The sequence below is a fragment of the Diadema setosum genome, chromosome 19 (genome assembly GCF_964275005.1).
Source record: "Diadema setosum chromosome 19, eeDiaSeto1, whole genome shotgun sequence".
Taxonomy (NCBI): domain Eukaryota; kingdom Metazoa; phylum Echinodermata; class Echinoidea; order Diadematoida; family Diadematidae; genus Diadema; species Diadema setosum.
In genome coordinates this window covers 23,154,552-23,173,295 of record NC_092703.1, presented here as the reverse complement: position 1 = coordinate 23,173,295, position 18,744 = coordinate 23,154,552, and the positions used below count along the sequence as shown (strand labels likewise).

The 18,744-nt window shown below is 37.1% G+C and overlaps 1 protein-coding gene across 1 annotated transcript in view; it reads right to left on the bottom strand.

Annotated features, from left to right (window-relative positions):
* Positions 1–2,260: 2,260 nt before the first annotated feature.
* The window catches only part of LOC140242349 (N-acetylated-alpha-linked acidic dipeptidase 2-like), a 49,328-nt gene continuing 32,844 nt past the window's right edge, over positions 2,261–18,744 (bottom strand). Inside the window, exons 6-19 of the mRNA XM_072322084.1 lie at positions 18,288–18,468; positions 17,325–17,415; positions 16,123–16,218; positions 15,783–15,868; positions 14,585–14,707; positions 10,239–10,321; positions 9,404–9,467; positions 8,710–8,777; positions 7,823–7,920; positions 7,061–7,145; positions 5,677–5,935; positions 5,121–5,202; positions 3,805–3,891; positions 2,261–2,453 (exon numbers count right to left, since the gene is read on the bottom strand). Coding sequence (XP_072178185.1) covers positions 2,261–2,453; positions 3,805–3,891; positions 5,121–5,202; positions 5,677–5,935; positions 7,061–7,145; positions 7,823–7,920; positions 8,710–8,777; positions 9,404–9,467; positions 10,239–10,321; positions 14,585–14,707; positions 15,783–15,868; positions 16,123–16,218; positions 17,325–17,415; positions 18,288–18,468 — 1,596 coding nt within the window. The remainder of the gene's footprint in view (positions 2,454–3,804; positions 3,892–5,120; positions 5,203–5,676; positions 5,936–7,060; positions 7,146–7,822; positions 7,921–8,709; positions 8,778–9,403; positions 9,468–10,238; positions 10,322–14,584; positions 14,708–15,782; positions 15,869–16,122; positions 16,219–17,324; positions 17,416–18,287; positions 18,469–18,744) is intronic.

Genomic DNA, 18,744 nt, shown 5'->3' with positions numbered 1-18,744 from the left:
GGCATGATTTTGGAGGCCTGCGTTTTTGAAAGCCTCGATTCCTTTTTTTTTTTGTCATTCAATTTGTAGTCCTAAAAGAGACATCATAAATTAAAATGGGATTGGATAAGGTGTCGACAACAATATATTTTAGGGATCCGATATATGGCGCAATCATTATTTTCAAAGGATAAACACAATCGCCCTAGTATATGTTGACCAGCGTAATGTATCCATGATTATCGTTGGTGGCATTTAAAATATACCTACAATATGAAGTAATTATTTCAGATTCTGTTTTTCTGCTTTTTGAAAGCGGTCGTCCCACCGATATTATGGCTGATTACGGTCAATTTATATATGTAAATGACTGACATTCACGGTTAAATTAATCCGTCAACCATGTTTGGGATTCTTCATTAAATATTCATTCATTAAGATAAGTTCGAGAACCCTTTCTGGCTTAGAACTAACAATGTTGTAACCCTCAGAGAGAATATGACAAAAAGACAAACAATTACCCCATCTGATATAAATGTTATTGACAGCAAGAAAAAAAAACAATCATTGTAACCCATTACGTTGTCACGGATATCATGAACTCAAATATTGACTGACATAAACGAATGTCTCACGATCAAAACTTTTTTTTTAACATTGCAATATATACATGACATCGACTTTCTCTAATAACTTTCCAGTATCAAATCGAGCATTCTATATAGCCTAATATAAATTCCTAAGAATATGATTAACACGAGGTTAATTGAACAATGATTATCATACATTATACTTTAATTACAGAATACATCATACGATTATTCATATCACGATTTACATTTGACAAGTTCACCACCAAGTCTAAAGAATGATTTGTAATCACAAGAACAATTCTGTCATCTGATTCTTCTTCTTTTTTCTAAATTTAAGATTAAGGATATCACAAATTTAAGCGCATTGGAATCTGAACGCCTTTACAACATTCAGACATAATCATTACTATTATACTGAAAAACACAATCGCTTTGTACATCAAAAGGGCATTGCTTTTTGCATCGTAAAAAATCCAACCAATGCACTTTCCTCGAAAACGAAACTCGTTCTACATTGTTGAAAACACGATCTATCTCAAAAATATAGAAATGATTACAAAATTTGAGACGATCAACGATGCGGCATCCAACTTGGCCCTGAGAGAACTCAACCAGCCTAATCAATTATCTCTGGAATTGAATCCACAAATCTTCAAGTAACAAACTTTACAATATTAAGAAAGAGCAGCAGATCTTAATTGACTTAGGATGCGCATAGTAATGACGTGTGATATGGCCATCTAATATCACAATTTTTTTTCTTGCTTTTTTTTTCGCGTTCTCTCTCTCGCTCTCTTCTTTTTTGCGTGTTTATGTTGATTATGTCGATTTACAGAATTAACCATTCTAAGAGTCAAGGGGTTTATAGCCATGTCCAGTTTTCCAAAGAATAACTTTGGCTGAATGTCTGAACTCGAGAAATGCTTTGACTAAATGTAACAAATCGAAATGTACCAAACCAAAGTATTTCTCCAGAATGAATGTGTTCCTGTTCGAAGACGTGTGGTAATAATGCGATTAATTCGACTCAAGCAAAACTTTTCTGAAAGTCACATTAGTCGAAGATTTTAAAGTATAGGGGTTGTATTAACCTCTATATCGGTCAGAGAGAGAAAAAAGAATGATAGTATTCCATTCTGTAACTAGGTAATAGAATAAGTACGAAAGTGAATTGGCAAGAAAAATTATGAAATAATTTTGTCAAAGTGAACGACATCACTCCCCCAAACTATCACTTATTACCAACGATTAAAGGTCATGAGATATTGACAGCTATCTTAGTGTAGACTTAGATTATCTTCGAGAGATATTGCAGAGACCACTTTATTTCTATTATTTCCGTACGAAGAAGCAACTTTCATGATTTTGCTGTATTCTTCTGGCAGTATAACTGGCCACCGAAGATATATATGTGGATAATGTATCCATGTGCCATTCATTTACATAAACTTCGTTTAAATGCGTTCTTGTTCATACTGTTAGGGAAACCGGAAGCATTCACAACGAAACGTCATTGCCTATTATTGTCCAAACCCGTAGTCATTTTTCTTTTCTTCAGCGAAGAAATCATTGAAAAATGTCGCAACTGTCTTCTCCATTCATCGCTCCTCTAAATGTTTTTTTTTTTCATATATATTGGGCAGTGTCTGTATGCGATCACGACGTTCAACTCGGAGACGATGTTACGATCACCACGACGTGACGTCCTTGAGGATCGCAGAGGCCGATTCGATGGCGTGGGTGACGATAGCTACCTGTTGCGCCACCTTTGTCCACCTCGTCGTCGCGTTGTGGTCGTTGTACGCATCGAGGATACCGGGAAAGATGTGTGACATGTCGTCTCGTTTAGACTCCGTGTGGCACGGGGAAAACAATACGTGACTGGGTGTGAAGAAGAAGAATATAATCTCAATGATGATGATGGTCATGATAATTAATGATAACAATAATAATAATGATTAATAATTATAAATAACAATAATAATAATAACAACATAATAATAATGATAATAATAATAATAAATAATAATAATAAGATGAAGATGAAGAAGAAAAGGAGGGGAGGCAGTGTAGAGTAGGGCATAAATATCCTTTTTTCTTTTGCAAGACATACAAATGTACTTCCAATTCTGCAACGTCTATAAAAAAGGCCCAAGCACCTTCATATAATATGCACAAAGTCGACGATTGTCATACTCTTAGTGATTATCATGATAATGACATGTGTCTAATGTATCACATTTTGATGTCAAATTTTGATCATTCAGCAAATTAAAAAAAGAAAACAATTTCTGCGTAGAGAAAATAGTACCTAGTCTTCAATCAATACTGTTTTTCTTATTCTGCTTCCTTCGTCAGGCAACCGAGGTCAGAGAACGAATTGCACGACTGTTGTCATGGCATTTAGAGGTAAAAAGCAGAGAAAACAAGTCGATGATAAGATTAAGTCGCAGAAAAAAAATCGAACTGTAACCCCTAAAACAAAACAAAAACAATTATACAAAGATGGAGATCTGGACATCTGTATTAATGGCATGCATGTTGCAAACATTTAATACATATCTACAGAATAACATGAACAAAGATTAGGGAAATTTTGAAAGTATATTGAGAAATCAGAGGACTGGATAATCTGTGTAGTTGCACAGATGTCGATCTAAACAGTTGCCAAGAGTTCGCATGTATCAGGCCTAAATGATTCAAACCGAAAACTATCTAATCTGTGACCATAGAGTTCCCGGAAAATGCCGAACATGACACGTGACTGTAAAAAACAACAACAAAAAACAAACAAAAACAAAAAACAACCCAAACAAACAAACAAACAAACAAACAAACAAACAAACAAACAAACAAAGAAACAAACAAACAAAGAAACAAACAAACGATTTAATCATAACATGGATTTCCTGGATATATATATAGCTGTATACGCATTCCAATAAGCATCTAATTTGAGACCAGAATCTGAGCTGTTTCATATTCAAAGATTGAGCGTAAGTTGCAATCAATCAAAAACACTTTGCGACTGATCGCAAGTAGCGCTCAAGCTACTGAAAGTTACGCTTGACTTTTCTTTATCAAGCGTATTTGTCTTTGTGAAACAGAACGTACGCTCAATATTGAACGTTTTACAGAGTTACGCTCTGTAAATCGAGCTGAAGATCAATCACAACTCTTTATGAAACAGGCCCCAGAGATTTCCTGGAATTAACTGTTTGACTTCAAGTACCGATCTAATCTGTTGCCGGGAAGTTCTCTGATGAATGCCTTCTCCAGTTGCATCAGTTGGTCGTTGATCTGTCTGACGGACTCGTGACTGCCGAGAGGAGAAAGATGAAATTTATTTCTCATCATGATAATTCATCTGCATTCCTCCGTCTCTCTTCCCCCCTACTCTTTTTAGATATGATAATCCGCCAAAGTCAACATGGTGGCTTTCCCAAAAATTGTGCATGCATTCAGTTAATGTAGAAAGTTTGGCAAAAAATACCAGTGACGTTAAAGGAACTTTGGACAAACCACTTAAAAGTTGCGAATTAACCATTTTTAAAGTCTTGGTTAAATTCATGTGACGTCGTCACTCACTGAATGAGTAGGCCACGTCCATGATGTCAAGAAAGTACAATCGTATTATAATCAAGTATCATTGAGTATTACAAAGTAAATAAAAAAAAAAATCATAAACCCATTTTGAAATGAGAAGTGCGTATCCCCTCGACACGTCTCTGACTCGCGCGATGTTATCAAAACCTTTGTTCATGAAACCCCCAAACAGATCCAGATAGCCTGGAGAATGTCTCTCGTATGTTTGTGTGAAGGAAGTGAATTTTGCAATAATTTTACGATAATAAACCCGAACTTTCCGCGTATTTTTGGGACATTCTCACGAACGTTTGGCACATGTTTGGGGACAAATCCGCACCACGTGACGTCTGACCTCTATAAAGCGCCTGGCCGGGGTGTCTCATTTAATTTGTAGTAGTAAATGTGCGAATGTCGTATCATTGCTAAACTACGGTCAGTCACACACGAAGAACACGCGACTTACGCGCAAACAACGCAAATTTTCCAGTAATCACATGCAAAATAATTCTAGGAGAATTGTAGCTGTCTAGTGTTGAAGTTAGATTTATTCTCTTTTCATTCTCCTTTCTCTCCTTTTCATTTCTCTCTGTTGTTTGTTGGTTTTTGCATACAAACGTGTTGTTGTTGTGTGCTCCAACTTCTTTTCTGAGGACCTACGCAATCAGTATGCTGTATGCACTACTGTCACATCAGGAAACAATTCTAAAATTTGACTGACTGCCAAAGGGGCTAAAATGAAATGATATGTATACAGGCCATCCAATAAAAAAAAAATGCCTTGTCTGTCGTAACATAACACTCGACAGTCCCTTTGGACTTAGCCTATATATTGCCTTTGAGAAAATCTCTTGGAGAACATATTATTATAACTCCCGCTCGGATGTCTAGTTGGAAATTACACCTCTACAAACTAAGGTAGTATCTTTATAATCAAGATAATAAGGACCTGGGTAAACTAACCTGTTGCGGTCGAGATCCTTGGTTCTCTGATGAAAATCTTGAGTCGCCTCAAAAAAATCGATCACGGCTTCTGTGAGGTGATCTGCTGAGGAAACATGCAATACAATTTATCGCGAATAGGGTACCAATGCGTTTTAATATTTTAATGAAGCGAGTGGTTCAGGTACGGAGACAGAGAAATAGATCTCCCTTTTCTATATCTTGTCACTTTTTATCAATTGATTTGATTGATAAACTTGACTATGATTATCATGAATGATGCTCTTTGAAAGATCAAAGATGTACATATTAATCTACCAAAGCAAAACAAAGTGGCTAAAGCTCTGGGGAGATAGGAAGGAAAGCGAGAAAAAAAAATCGATATAAACACAAATAACCTGTTATATATCATCAGTGCCACATGTTTTTCCAAAGTTAGTTATCATTACAAAATACGAACTCTACAGAAGCCTCTATAGGCCTACAAGAAGAGTAGGATTTCGTCTTTTTAATGTCGTGAAACAAAAAGAACACACCCAAACTCATTTGGATTGTATTACAGCTGAATGGGCCTCACCAAGGGAGATTCCGTGTTGCCTGATTTCTGCGGCAAGCGGGCTTCCGGTCAGAAAATGTACCTGGATGAGAAGATCTTGGGCATAGTAAGAAAGGTTAAAGGGCAACACCAGCGAGTCGGCCAGAATGCGCACCATTTCGGCCAAGGTCTGCGCAGCAGCGAGATGAAATTTGTACTCGGGGTCCACGTAGGTTTCTACGAAACGGATCGTTTCATACGATGTGTGGTACAACGAGTAGAAGCTCATGTTGTACGTCTGCTGTTGGAGATAAATCAGTAGAGAAAAAACTTGAAATATGTTTGTACTTTTTTAACAGAATGAAACCCAAATATATATGCCACATGAAGGAAGGCAGCAATACTATATAGTAAAACACAACAGCTGTGAATTGTGAGGAAAACCGCAACAATTCTTTCAAAGTTTCGAGTTTTATTTTAAGTTTTAGTGCACCCATCACTGGATGAGAAGGCTTTGACACTTTTGTGAGGTCATGAATGGAAGGGGATATAAAGAAAATTAAGCAAGTGGGTGTCGAGATCTTTAACTAAAATGTCAATAGTTATGATGACGTAAGACCAAGGTGTTGGCACAGGTGAGGGAGACTAATCTGAAAGGATACCAAACCCAGTTTTATAGATTGATTGAGAACAGCACTATATAGCAGTAGAACACATCAGTAAAAGTTTGAGGAAAATCGGACAATCGTTTCAAAATTTATATATAGGTTTCAGTGCCGTCATCACTGCATAAGAAGGCTACTACCCTTCATGACGTCATTTGAACAACGATATAAAGAAAACACAGGGAGAATTCAGCAAATTTGATTTTTCCTAAAAGGTGCACATTCAATGGACTTTTTACTGACAGGTCCCCTCTGATTTCCGAAAGCGGTGAGTAAAGCGTTCTCTTATTATGTTAGAAAAGTGACAACATGTCAACATGTGGAGTTTTTATTATGTTGTCAATTATTGTCCATAATGACATCATGGACTGTCGAACACTGCAGTCTCCTTATCCAGTGATGACAGCATCGAAACTTTGAAAATTCAAAACTTGTATTTTGAATCAATTGTCCGATTTTCCTCAAACTTTCACTGACGTGCCTGCTAAAATTGCTGCTTTAAATCCACTTTCATCTTTGGGTTTGGGTTACTTTTAATGAGACTGGTGACAAGAAAAATAATGATAAAATGCATGACGGGGATGATATCGATCATGAGAATGACTTTGACGATGATAAAGATGATGATAAAGGTGATGAAGATGTTCAAGCATCACTATGGAAACAGAGTAAGGTATATATTAAAGCTGTAGGGCTTAACCAATATCAGCAAACAATAATTCTGAAACATGATAAATTGAAGTAAGTTTTGAATATCTTACGTAATAAATCATGATGTAGGGAACCCCAAGCCTCAAGATAAATCCCCTGTGGTCGCTCACACCGGCGTATCGGATGCCATTAACGCTGAAAAGGTAAAAATCAAGAAAAAGACAAATTTGAGGCGCATTCGATGAGTTTCTCTGGAAAGTGTGCATGCTCGAATGTGATCAAAAGTCACTTCTATGACTGGAACTCACCTGGTGGGTAAAAGTGAGAAACAGGGTAGGCATCATATAAAATCAAATAGTACGTATCCCTAAACTATAGGATAAGCTTTCGCTTTGTTTGTACGAATTATAAAACACATTATTAATGTGATTAAGGTTTGGAAAGCCATAGGAAGAAAATAGAAGGTAAAGATGATTGCTTTTTACGTTTGTGATAAACGTTTTGTAATTATAAAATGGGTTATCAGAGAATCATTATTTAAAAAAAAAAACCCTGAATAAAAACGAAAAAAAAGATCCAATTTTGGTGAATAATCACCAAGTATGGAGAACGGAAATTGAGTTTGGCACAAAGGGAACATGATTATATATGTCCTGTAACAAAAACATGAATTATCTATTAAAAAGAAATGAAACAACAAGAATCCCACACTTCAAACTAATGTTTCATTGATTAAACTTCCAAAAGTTATCAAAAGTACAGGAATTGCACTGAAGTCAACAGAAGTGCCAAATATCTTGTTCTGCTTAATGTTTTTTTTTTTTTTTTTGACGGTACAAAAGAAACTATAAGATGGACTTCGCAATACTCACACTGGTACATTTTCAGAGGGAGAGGGACTGTTCCCTCTTCTTTCTAACATCGTGTCGTACACGGTTTGGCGGGACTTTGATGGATCGGGGTCTGTTACCTATGGAATCCAAAAATGAAAATAACTAAAAGTCCTTATGTGATTAAACAAAAACTTATCATTATTATTATTATTCAGACGGCACATGTATAGAAAAACAAATCTTAGTGTAATCATTGTTACAGATTTGATTTTATGATAAACATGATAAAGTAACCCACAAGTAATCCGGGCAATTCAAGTGATAAGGTTCTATCCAAAAAAAAATCCATGATATACTCGAACAAATTTTGATTGCACAATCAATGGTCCTCACCTGAATGATATTCCAGAATGAAACATCTTTATCATATCAGTGGATACATATTTTATTCTAGAATGACAAATTTATCTAAGTAGAAGACTAAGCACACCTCTTAAAGGGTGTAGAGTTATCACAATAATTTCTTAAGAAAAAAATCAAGATATAAATTTATGATAGTCACAAATTTAATCTGAAATCTTAGGAATTCCTTCCTAATTCTTCTTGTTTAGTTCAGGTAACTGTGATCATGTCTGAGTTGTGATCTTTACCAATGAATGGCCTCATTATACTTAACTTCGTCCTTTACACCGATACTATCATCAGTATCATCACCATCAATACGGAAATCATTATCATTACATCCCTATAGAAAGTACACAAGGCGGGATGCACAGTCTCAGTTAACATCGCTGTACTTTTCACAACTCCTGAAACAACGAAGGAAGGAGTGTAAGTACACTTTTGCGACATAACGAGCCATTTATGTGTTTACATCCTATGACACAAAGATGATCAAGAAAAATTTTGAGTATAAAAACACTTACCCTTTTTGTCGCCTCGTAAATGACTGGTCGAAGGTGTGGTGAAGCCGATGTCCATAGAATATAGTTTCCTGCCAATAAAACAATGTATCAAGAAGAAACATTTTACTTTTAAAGGCATCTGAACTCTGAACTCTTTATTTTTCTTTATTTATATTGCACAATGAGCGTGATGAGTTTGTTCATTTGAAGTAGTATATGATCGATACACACGGTAGACCCTACAATCCTAACATCATGTACATGTTCAAACAACCATATTTTCTTGGTGTGGAAGGTCTCTTTTTTTTCTCTCTCTCTCATATGTATATATATATATATATATATATATATATATATATAACTATATATATGGGGATATGACTCAACGATATCATTTTTTGTTTTCACAGGTGACCCGCTTGGGCGAATAAAAAGTTTTTTTTTTTTTTTTTTTTGGGGGGGGGATATTTTGTGGCCCCGGGACACCGCTGGTGTCGAGCCCTGATCTATCTATCTATCTATCTATGTATGTATGTATCTATCTATCTATCTTTTCATCTATCTATCTATATCTATTCTACGTGTATACATACATACATATATATATATATATATATATATATATATATATATATATATATTTCATCTTATTAGTTTCATTTAGTTATTAATTCATATGCATGATGTGTAAAACCAAAATATTTGAAATATCTACCTGCTACTGCAATGTCCATGTTGATGTAAGCCACTGCACGATCCGCTATCAACTTGTTGAATTCCTGCAACAGAAAAAAACAAAACAAAAACAAAAACAAAGTGGGCCTGATTTGTGGTCACTATCAATGTGAGTTACGATAGTAACGTAATCTTGGAAGAAAGCACTATGACGAAATACTGTTTTTTCCCCTTTTTTACATTTCACCATCTATATTAGTTAAAGACATTTTACTACAATATTGCTATAGCAATGAGCATGTTTTCTCTTACTCTGGGGAAAATGTGGTATGTGTCCTAAATTATATTCGCAGAAGAATAAAGGAGAACTGTGTCAATACGTTGCTTTTGAAAGAAGAATATACTTAGATACCGGGCTTTATGCTGAAGAACTTTGCTTAAGCTGTAGCAAAGGCAAGTCATCAAACACTACAATTTTGAAAATGTCCATGGATGATTATATAGTTGAAGCCACTTCGGACAACTTCGGGAAGAACCAAAAGCTACTATCTTAATGTCGTCATGCCCTTGTCTTTGCAGATCTGCTGATATGTCACCTCTCTTACCTGACCGACGAAAATATCAATCTTTCTCACTTGTAAGTTAATTGGATTCCCTATATCTGGGGCAATTCATGTGCGCTAGAATCGCGGATTTGTAAAACAAGCATATTCATAATATGTATGTGTGTGTTTGTGTGTGTGTGTGTGTGTGCGTGTGTGAGTGTGTGTGTGTGTGTGTGGATGTGTTTGTTTGTGAGTGTGTGTGCTTGTATGTGTGTGTGTGTGTGTGTGTGTGTGTGTGTGTTGGAGGCAGAGTTGAAACCCAGAAAGTACCTCTGTCCATTCGATTGATCCGATGAGGCCATACTCTTCGGCTGCGAACGTGCAGAATACCAGCGTTCTTCTAGGTCTCCAACCTTAATGCAAACAAAGAACATTAAGATGTAATAAGATTAGGCATGTTTCTTCATTATATATATGTATATATATGCGCGTGTATTTGGGTATGTGTGTATGCAAAAACGCTGGAACGAATCGGCAGATATTGCGGAAAGAGAAGAAACAAAAAGAAACGGAGAACTGATGATTTATGATAAAATGCAGAAACAAAAAGACTGCTTAAGAACAAAAACAAGACTGGTAAGTAATTTACTGCATGCTTTCTATCGAAGATCGTACATCGTTCAAAAATCTCCCAATTTCAGGCTTTGTTAATCTTGTCTGTGTCAATTTTTAAGGACAGTGTTTTAAAGATACTCAATCTGTTACCTGCTGCGTCACCCGTCGTTACAGAGTGGAATCAAAGTTCCGCCCTTTTTCTCGAGCACAATAGCAGATAGATCTCTCGTAGATCTAAAACGCCTACCAGTGGCGTACCGTGGGTGAAGACATTGGGGGGGGGGGCACCTCATGGCAGCAACATCAGAATTGCATAACGGTATAAATAATTGCGAGCGAGCGAGCTTGAGAATTTTGACATTTTACAGTCCCCAAACTGCCGTTTGTAGCTATATTTGCTTTTGAAATTAAGGGCGTTGCACTGGGCGCAACTGCTGGCAGTTGCTGGCAGTAACATGAATGGCATAACGATTAAATGCGAGCGAGCGAAGCGAGCGAGCTTGAAAATTTTGTCATTTTACACCCCAAAACTGCCGTTTGTAGCTATATATTTTCGCTTTGGAAATTATTGGGAGGGGGAGCACCGGGCGCAACTGCTGGCAAGTACTAGTACTGACAGCAACATCAGGAGAATTGCATAACGATTAAATGCGAGCGAGCGAGCTTGAAAATTTTGACATTTTACAATCCCAAAACTGCCGTTTGTAGCTATATATTTTTGCTTTGGAAATTATGGGGAGGGGGCGCACCGGGCGCAACTGCTGGCAATTACTGACAGCAACATCAGGAGAATTGCATAACGATTAAATGCGAGCGAGCGAAGCGAGCGAGCTTGAAAATTGTGACATTTTACGCTACAGTCCCAAAACTGCTGTTTGTATCTATATTTTTTCGCTTTGGAAATTCGGGAAGGGGGGGGGGGGGGGGGTGGGCGCACCGGGCGCAACTGCTGGCAATTACTGGCAGTAACATCAGGAGAATGGCATATAACGGTTGAATGCGAGCGAGCTTGAAATTTTTGACATTAATTTTTACAGTCCCAAAAATGCCGTTTGAAGCTATATTTTTTCGCTTTGGAAATTAAGGGGAGGGGGTGCACCGGGCGCAACTGCTGGTAATTACTGACAGCAACATCAGGAGAATTGCATAACGATTAAAATTAATGCGAGTGAGCGAAGCGAGTGAGCTTGAAGATTTTGACATTTTACAGTCCCAAAACTGCCGTTTGTAGCTATATTTTTTCGCTTTGGAAATTAAGGAGAAGGGGCGCACCGGGCGCAACTGCTGGCAATTGCTGGCAGTAACATCAGGAGAATGGCATAACGATTAAATGCGAGCGAGCGAAGCGAGCGAGCTTGAAAATCTTGGCATTTTACGCTACAGTCCCAAAACTGCCGTTTGTATCTATATTTTTTCGCTTTGGAAATTCGGGGGGGGGGGGGTGGGGGGCGCACCGGGCGCAACTGCTGGCAATTACTGGCAGTAACATCAGGAGAATGGCATATAACGGTTGAATGCGAGCGAGCGAAGCGAGCGAGCTTGAAATTTTTGACATTTTACAGTCCAAAAAATGCCGTTTGTAGCTATATTTTTTCGCTTTGGAAATCAAGGGGAGGGGGTGCACTGGGCGCAACTGCTGGCAATTACTGACAGCAACATCAGGAGAATTGCATAACGATTAAATGCGAGTGAGCGAAGCGAGTGAGCTTGAAGATTTTGACATTTTACAGTCCCAAAACTGCCGTTTGTAGCTATATTTTTTCGCTTTGGAAATTAAGGAGAAGGGGCAAACCGGGCGCAACTGTTGGCAATTGCTGGCAGTAACATCAGGAGAATGGCATAACGATTAAATGCGAGCGAGCGAAGCGAGCGAGCTTGAAAATTTTGACATTTTACAGTCCCAAAACTGCCGTTTGTAGCTATATTTTTCGCTCTGGAAACACAGGAGGGAGGGGGGGGGGGGACGCACCGGGCGCAACTGCTGGCAATTATTGGCAGTAACATTAGGAGAATGGCATATAACGGTTAAATGCGAGCGAGCGAGCTTGAAAATGTTGACATTTTACAGTCTAAAAACTGTCGTTTGTAGCTACATGTATTTTTTTTTTCGCTTTGGAGGGAGGGGGCGCCCGGTGCACCCCCTGGATCCGCCACTGGTAGTCAAGGGTGTTGGTTTATGTTTATGATTGGGGGAGTATGACCAGCGAGGGGGCGTCGAAGTGACCAAGCGGGAGAAGGATGTCCAAAATCTGCACTTTATATAGAGCATCCCCTAATTTGTTTGCGTTTGTGAGTGTGTGTGTTTCATATAGATGGAAAAGTTAGGAAATAGCCAAGGTCAAGTCTTATTATTGGCAATGCAAGGCATTTTAATATAGACTAGTATGTAAAGCAGCACTGCAAAAGCAATGATCAAGCTTTGATAGCAAATGCGTACAACCTATATATCAAACATCACATTGCGTAGCATGTTCTGAGTACACTGCGCACATCCTATATTCAAAATGCCAACCAGGAATCACGCTGAATCACAATCTTTTGTCGTCTCCGGGCTTTTTGAACAATGTTTCACTATAATACCTCTTTAGTTAAATGGTTAAAAGAAATCTTAGAAAAATATCTTTTTTCTTGATCATCCTTTCATGTCGATTTCAAAATCAGTTTACTAACCCTTGAATTACCATTTTGGTAGTTTTTTTTTTCTTTTTTTGTTCTCCTTTTTTTTCCTTTTTTTTAACCAGCGGATTGGGGGGCACGTGCCCCCCCCCATGCCCCCCCGTAGTTACGCCACTACGCTGTCTCCACTCCGCTGCAATTTGGAATCGTAACGGCGCTATGTGCATGATATGTGTCCGAGTTGCTGGTCCCTAACAACTCAGGTTAGACTTTTCATATGATAATCATGATAATGTCAGTGCTTTCACATTGGTCCTATTAACAACATTGCCACATTTCCATATGCATATAAGTAAGTCTGGATGGTGATTAATATTACAAACGTTGTCAGTGACATCACAAACGTCACACGATTACATCACAGACGCATATTACTACACTCAGCAAAAAAAAAAGAAAGTAAACGCTTTTTCAAGTTTAGATTTCTCAAAGAATATTTGGCTGAAAAGTAATGTATCATACATCATATCAAAGGTAATTTAATTTGCTATCAACCTGGTAGGTCAACAAAAAGGGAAACTTAACGCATGAGTGAACACCATTGTTTTTCTCTTCCAGGGCACAAAAGTAAAAATTGCAAAACTGAACAAGTTGTCATTCATGCGTATGTACTCTTCCATAGAACAATAAGAACAAACCACAAATTTCACAAAAAAAAAAAGAAAAGAAACATGAATTACGTTGCAAAAACAAACCTTTGATCTTAATGATATCTTTAAAGCCTAAAAGACCAATGAAGGCTAAAAAAATAATGGAGGAAAATAAAGCATCTTATGTCAAATTTAAATTCAAGTGAAATAAGAGAAGTAATAATCAACAAAAATAAGACAAATTTGAGCTTTTTTTTTCAAATTAGGAAATTGTAAATAATGTTTGGTCCTTGAAATTGTCACATGGAGTTTAAATCACTAGTTTAAAAGAAATAGATAAAGAAATTCTGCTCATTTAACCATCTTATGCTTTTTATTCCCTATATTATTTGAAGTTTGACTTGACAGAAAATTCTTATTTTCCCCTTTAGTTTCCCACTTTGTTTTTCTTAGAGGTAATAAAGAGATAAAGAGAACAAAAACGTATTCTTATTATTTCATTCATGTCTCTCATTGTGTTGAACTGGTCTTTTGTTGCCAATGTTATCGTGAGGGGCATTTGCAATTGAAAAAGAACATGTCAATTTTTGCAATTTTTAATTTTGTACCTTTGGAGGACAAAAACAAATGTGCTCACTCATGCGTAAAGTTTTCTTTCTAATTATCTATGAGCTTAATAGCCAATTAAATAACCTTTAATATCGTATATAATAAATTGATTTTCATAAAAATCTTCTATGAAAAATATGACCTCGAAAAAGTGTTTACTTTCTTTTTTTACTGAGTGTATTTTACCGATTTCTCTTTTCAGCTTGCCAAAGACCCTCGAGACTTCCATGAGAGTGGCCGTCCCGCTACTTGGATCAACGGCGCCAAGGGCCCACGCATCTCTGTGGTTGCCAATGATCACGTAACGATCTGTTTCATGAAATTATTTATAACGAGACGGTTATTGAGCATGTCATTAGCGTACCATGTACCTTTTGCACTAAAGTTTGTCTTTGTTTTCACAGAGTTTATTTTTCCATTTTTAAAAATAGGATCACCACAGCTGCTTTTTTTTTTAACTGGCTACGCGATATTCATTTATATAATAATATAGTGGAAATTTCTTTTTCTGGTCGATCCTTGTTTCATCTCGAACTGTGTTTAAGAATAACTCACAGGCACAAACTCTCTGTCATGACGAGGTCTTTTTCTATGATGGCACTCATAGCTGCTGCCAATTTGACAAATTGTGATACATAAAGATTTCTCTTAAGGAAGCATAATTGTAGAGACGTTGTATATAGCTACTTACCTGATGATAAGGATATTGTTACTTTATTGAATGTGAGCTAATCTAGAATAACTGACAGCCTACAAAACGCTGGTTCGCCCAAGGCCTGAGTATTGTGCTTCCATTTGGGACCCTCATCAAGCTACAAGAAAGAGGAGCATTGAGGCCATTCAACGCCGGGCTGCTCGTTTTGTCGTAAACAATTATGACAAACGATCCAGTGTCACATCCATCTTATCCAAACTCCAATGGGAAACCTTGGAAAACCGCCGTACCAAGTTCCGATTGATTGCCATCTTTAAAGAAGTACACAATATTACCCCATCAAATGTTCATCTACGTCAGAGACCCGGCTCAACACGGCGACAAACAGGTCCCAACATTTTAGAGATGCCTTCATTCAACAAGACATGTTACCAGCACTCTTTCTATCCAAGGACAACCAGGGAATGGAACTTCCTACCACCAGAGATAAGAGGCGTTACCAATTCAAAGGATTTTAAAATTATGCTTGACGCAATCAATGTAGAAGAGCTGGTCAAAAAAGCTCATTTCAGAATTTAAAATTTTAAGAAATAAATCCGTTCACACCGGCTGCGCGGGATAACAGCCTTCAGGCAGTGATTGCGCAGAACCCTACCAGAACCAGAACCAGAACCAGACTATGGGGTACTTCATAAAAAAATTAAATGTATTTATGTAATAATTGGTTACCTGGTTCGACACTTCCTCTTATGAATCCAACAGTGTTGTACGTGTACTTGAGTTCCGAGACAGAGTTGACAACCAATCGTGTTGTCCTGGTTTGGGAACGAAGTAAAAATAAATGCCAAATCAACTAAGTGTCCTTTATTCTCAATCTCTGCAGAAGAACGTGGATATTGTTATTATCCATATTGTTAAAAAGGCAATAATATCAAGGAGCTTCAAACAAAAACTCCTTAGGAGTAAATATGGCGAACAGGGTACAATGTATTAATTGCCCGCTATCACGTTGTCACTCATGATTATGTATAATTACACATACAATATATAATATTCGAATATCACTTACATTCCTTGATAAGGGGCCTTGAACCCGGGACCTACTCGGTAGAAGCTTGCCAGTTTACCACTCCACTCCTTCTTCGCTTGAGGGCCCGTTAATGCACTGTGTGATTGAGATATTCATATGTGTACATAGTTTCATCTGTTTTCATACTTGAGAAAATCGCCAAGATATTATGCTTAAAACAAATCAGTCACGGGAAATTGGATCTGAGATGAGAATATTTGTCTCTTGGATGTCCAAATCGAAGTCTTTCGGGTGATTTGTAACGAGGTCACAAATCAGAGCACGATCAGCCAATCAAAGAGAAATAGATTTACCAAGTTCAAAAAAATATATTAAATATCTTCAACATTTTGCCGCTAAAAGGGTCATCTGGTCCTCATTAAATTTACAACTTTGAAACTTACAGTATATCAGCATAGCCTGTATTCTTTAAAAGAAAATATTGGACGAAACCTGTTGAATCTACGACCAGAGGGAAAGAGAAACACTAATAAGTGTTGCCAAGTTAGAATCACTTGCAAAAGAACCTTTCGACAATCCCGCAATCTATCAAACAATACAGTTATATGATAAATGTGAACAATCATCATTGGCTCAAATCAAATACATTCTTTTCAACCCTTACCAAACACTGGCAATATTTATAGGTGTATAAAGCTGTATATAACATTAAAGAGACACAGCTTTGAACTCCTGAAACGTGGTTTCTGGGACATTGTGGGAGTTGATGGATGAAAGGGATGGTATAGTATTGGTGGAGATTATGATTGGGCTTTTCACTTTTTGGGAGATACCGAGAAACCACTTATGAAATGATACAGAGCATATACCATTCTAAGAGGAATTCAAAGTTATCTAGATTAAAATTGGTTTTGGAATGGCTGAGACATCCAAAAACAAAGGGAAACAAAGCGATCCTAATAAAAGGTGGGTCCCATCTTTTATCATGATTGCTCTGTTTTGGATATCTCAGCCATGTCAACACCAGTTTTCATCAAATAAACGTTGGATCCCTCTTAGAATTACATGCCCTTTCATATTTCACAAGAGGCTTTTTATTATCTCATCAAAAATGTTAGAAACCTGAAGTTAGGTCTAACCAGAACTATACTATCCCTTTAATGACAGTTAATAATGATGTTGTTCTGACCAGTTGCACCCGCACCATAATATGAGTGATAATATTTGGTATATTAACTCACAGGAGGAGTTTCTTGGCGTCATCGTAACCAATAGGATGGACAGGGATTTTAGGCATCTTTGTCTCATTCACTCTAGACCGGTATGCGAAATCTGAAAGCAAATAAAAATATTATATATACTTGGGTAATCTATCTCCATCTCTCCTCTCTCTCTCTCTTTCTCTCGTCATACTAAATATATTACTCACAATTGTATACGTAAAGTGTGTTTTATTTCATATGTAAACTACAAGTACTATATTTCATATTTGTCTATCAGAGTTAATTTGACGATAAGGAAGATCACGAAACATTTTACCATACTCATCTACAGTGTAAAGTATCCATTATTTTCAAATCGTTTCGAAAGTTCTCAGAGACATATCTTCGATTTTTTGTAGAGTTTCACATATTATTTCAATGAACAGTGATATTGGACGCAAAAACAAATACAACTAGATCAGTTGATGATGTGTTGACTTCTCGAATCTCCCCTCCAAAGGTTTGTACATAAAATAGAATGAAAATAATGTTTGTTTGCTTTTTAATCTAATCTCTGATCAATGCGGTCGTGTACACGATGTAAATACAGAAAAGGCTTAGCCTATGACTGTTTACAACAATACAATACAATGTAATCAATGCTTAGTATAAAGATCTTTCTTTTAGGCTCAGAGCACTTACCAAGTTACAGAAATGGACGATTTACAAACACTATTCATATAATAGTGAAGGAAAATTATAATAACATTAAGCAAGCTTTAACAATCTATCTTTTGGACATCACACAATAGGTTTATGTAGGCAAAATTATACCTGTACAGGACTAGAGAGTAGATTCAAAATGATTTTAGTATACATAAAAAAAAACAAGTTTAGAGTACAGTGTAAACTTGAAAATATACCAAAGCTTTGTTATTGTACATCACATTTTGATTAAAAAACAATATTCTGTTTCTATTCATCAAATCAGTAATTATAAACCTTTAGCGGGGTAACCAGGAGTAAGGATGTCTCCTACGTCTTTTAAAACATATCCTCGTTGGGCAGCAGTTCCGGGAAGCAAGGTGCCGTTGGGATAGGGTCGCTCCATGGGGTTGGAAGCGCTTGACGGCTCGGAGAAGAGAACCACACCAACTGCCCCGAACCTTTCGGCATTCACAATCTAGAGCACGGAAGAACCAAAAATGCACGGCGTCACACTTTTCTGGAAAGAAATTCAATGATCGCACATAAATTAAGTCCGCTCTATTGACGCACATAACATGAATAATCGTTATGACAAATGGATATCCTTAATACTCAACTACTGATTCAAAATGACAGGACTCACTTACTATAGTAAGACAAAAATAAATCATAGCGTTAATTTCACAACGCCAGTTTGGCTTAGCGTCGGCTTCAGCGAGAAACTCTACTTTTTTTAATATTATATATAGAT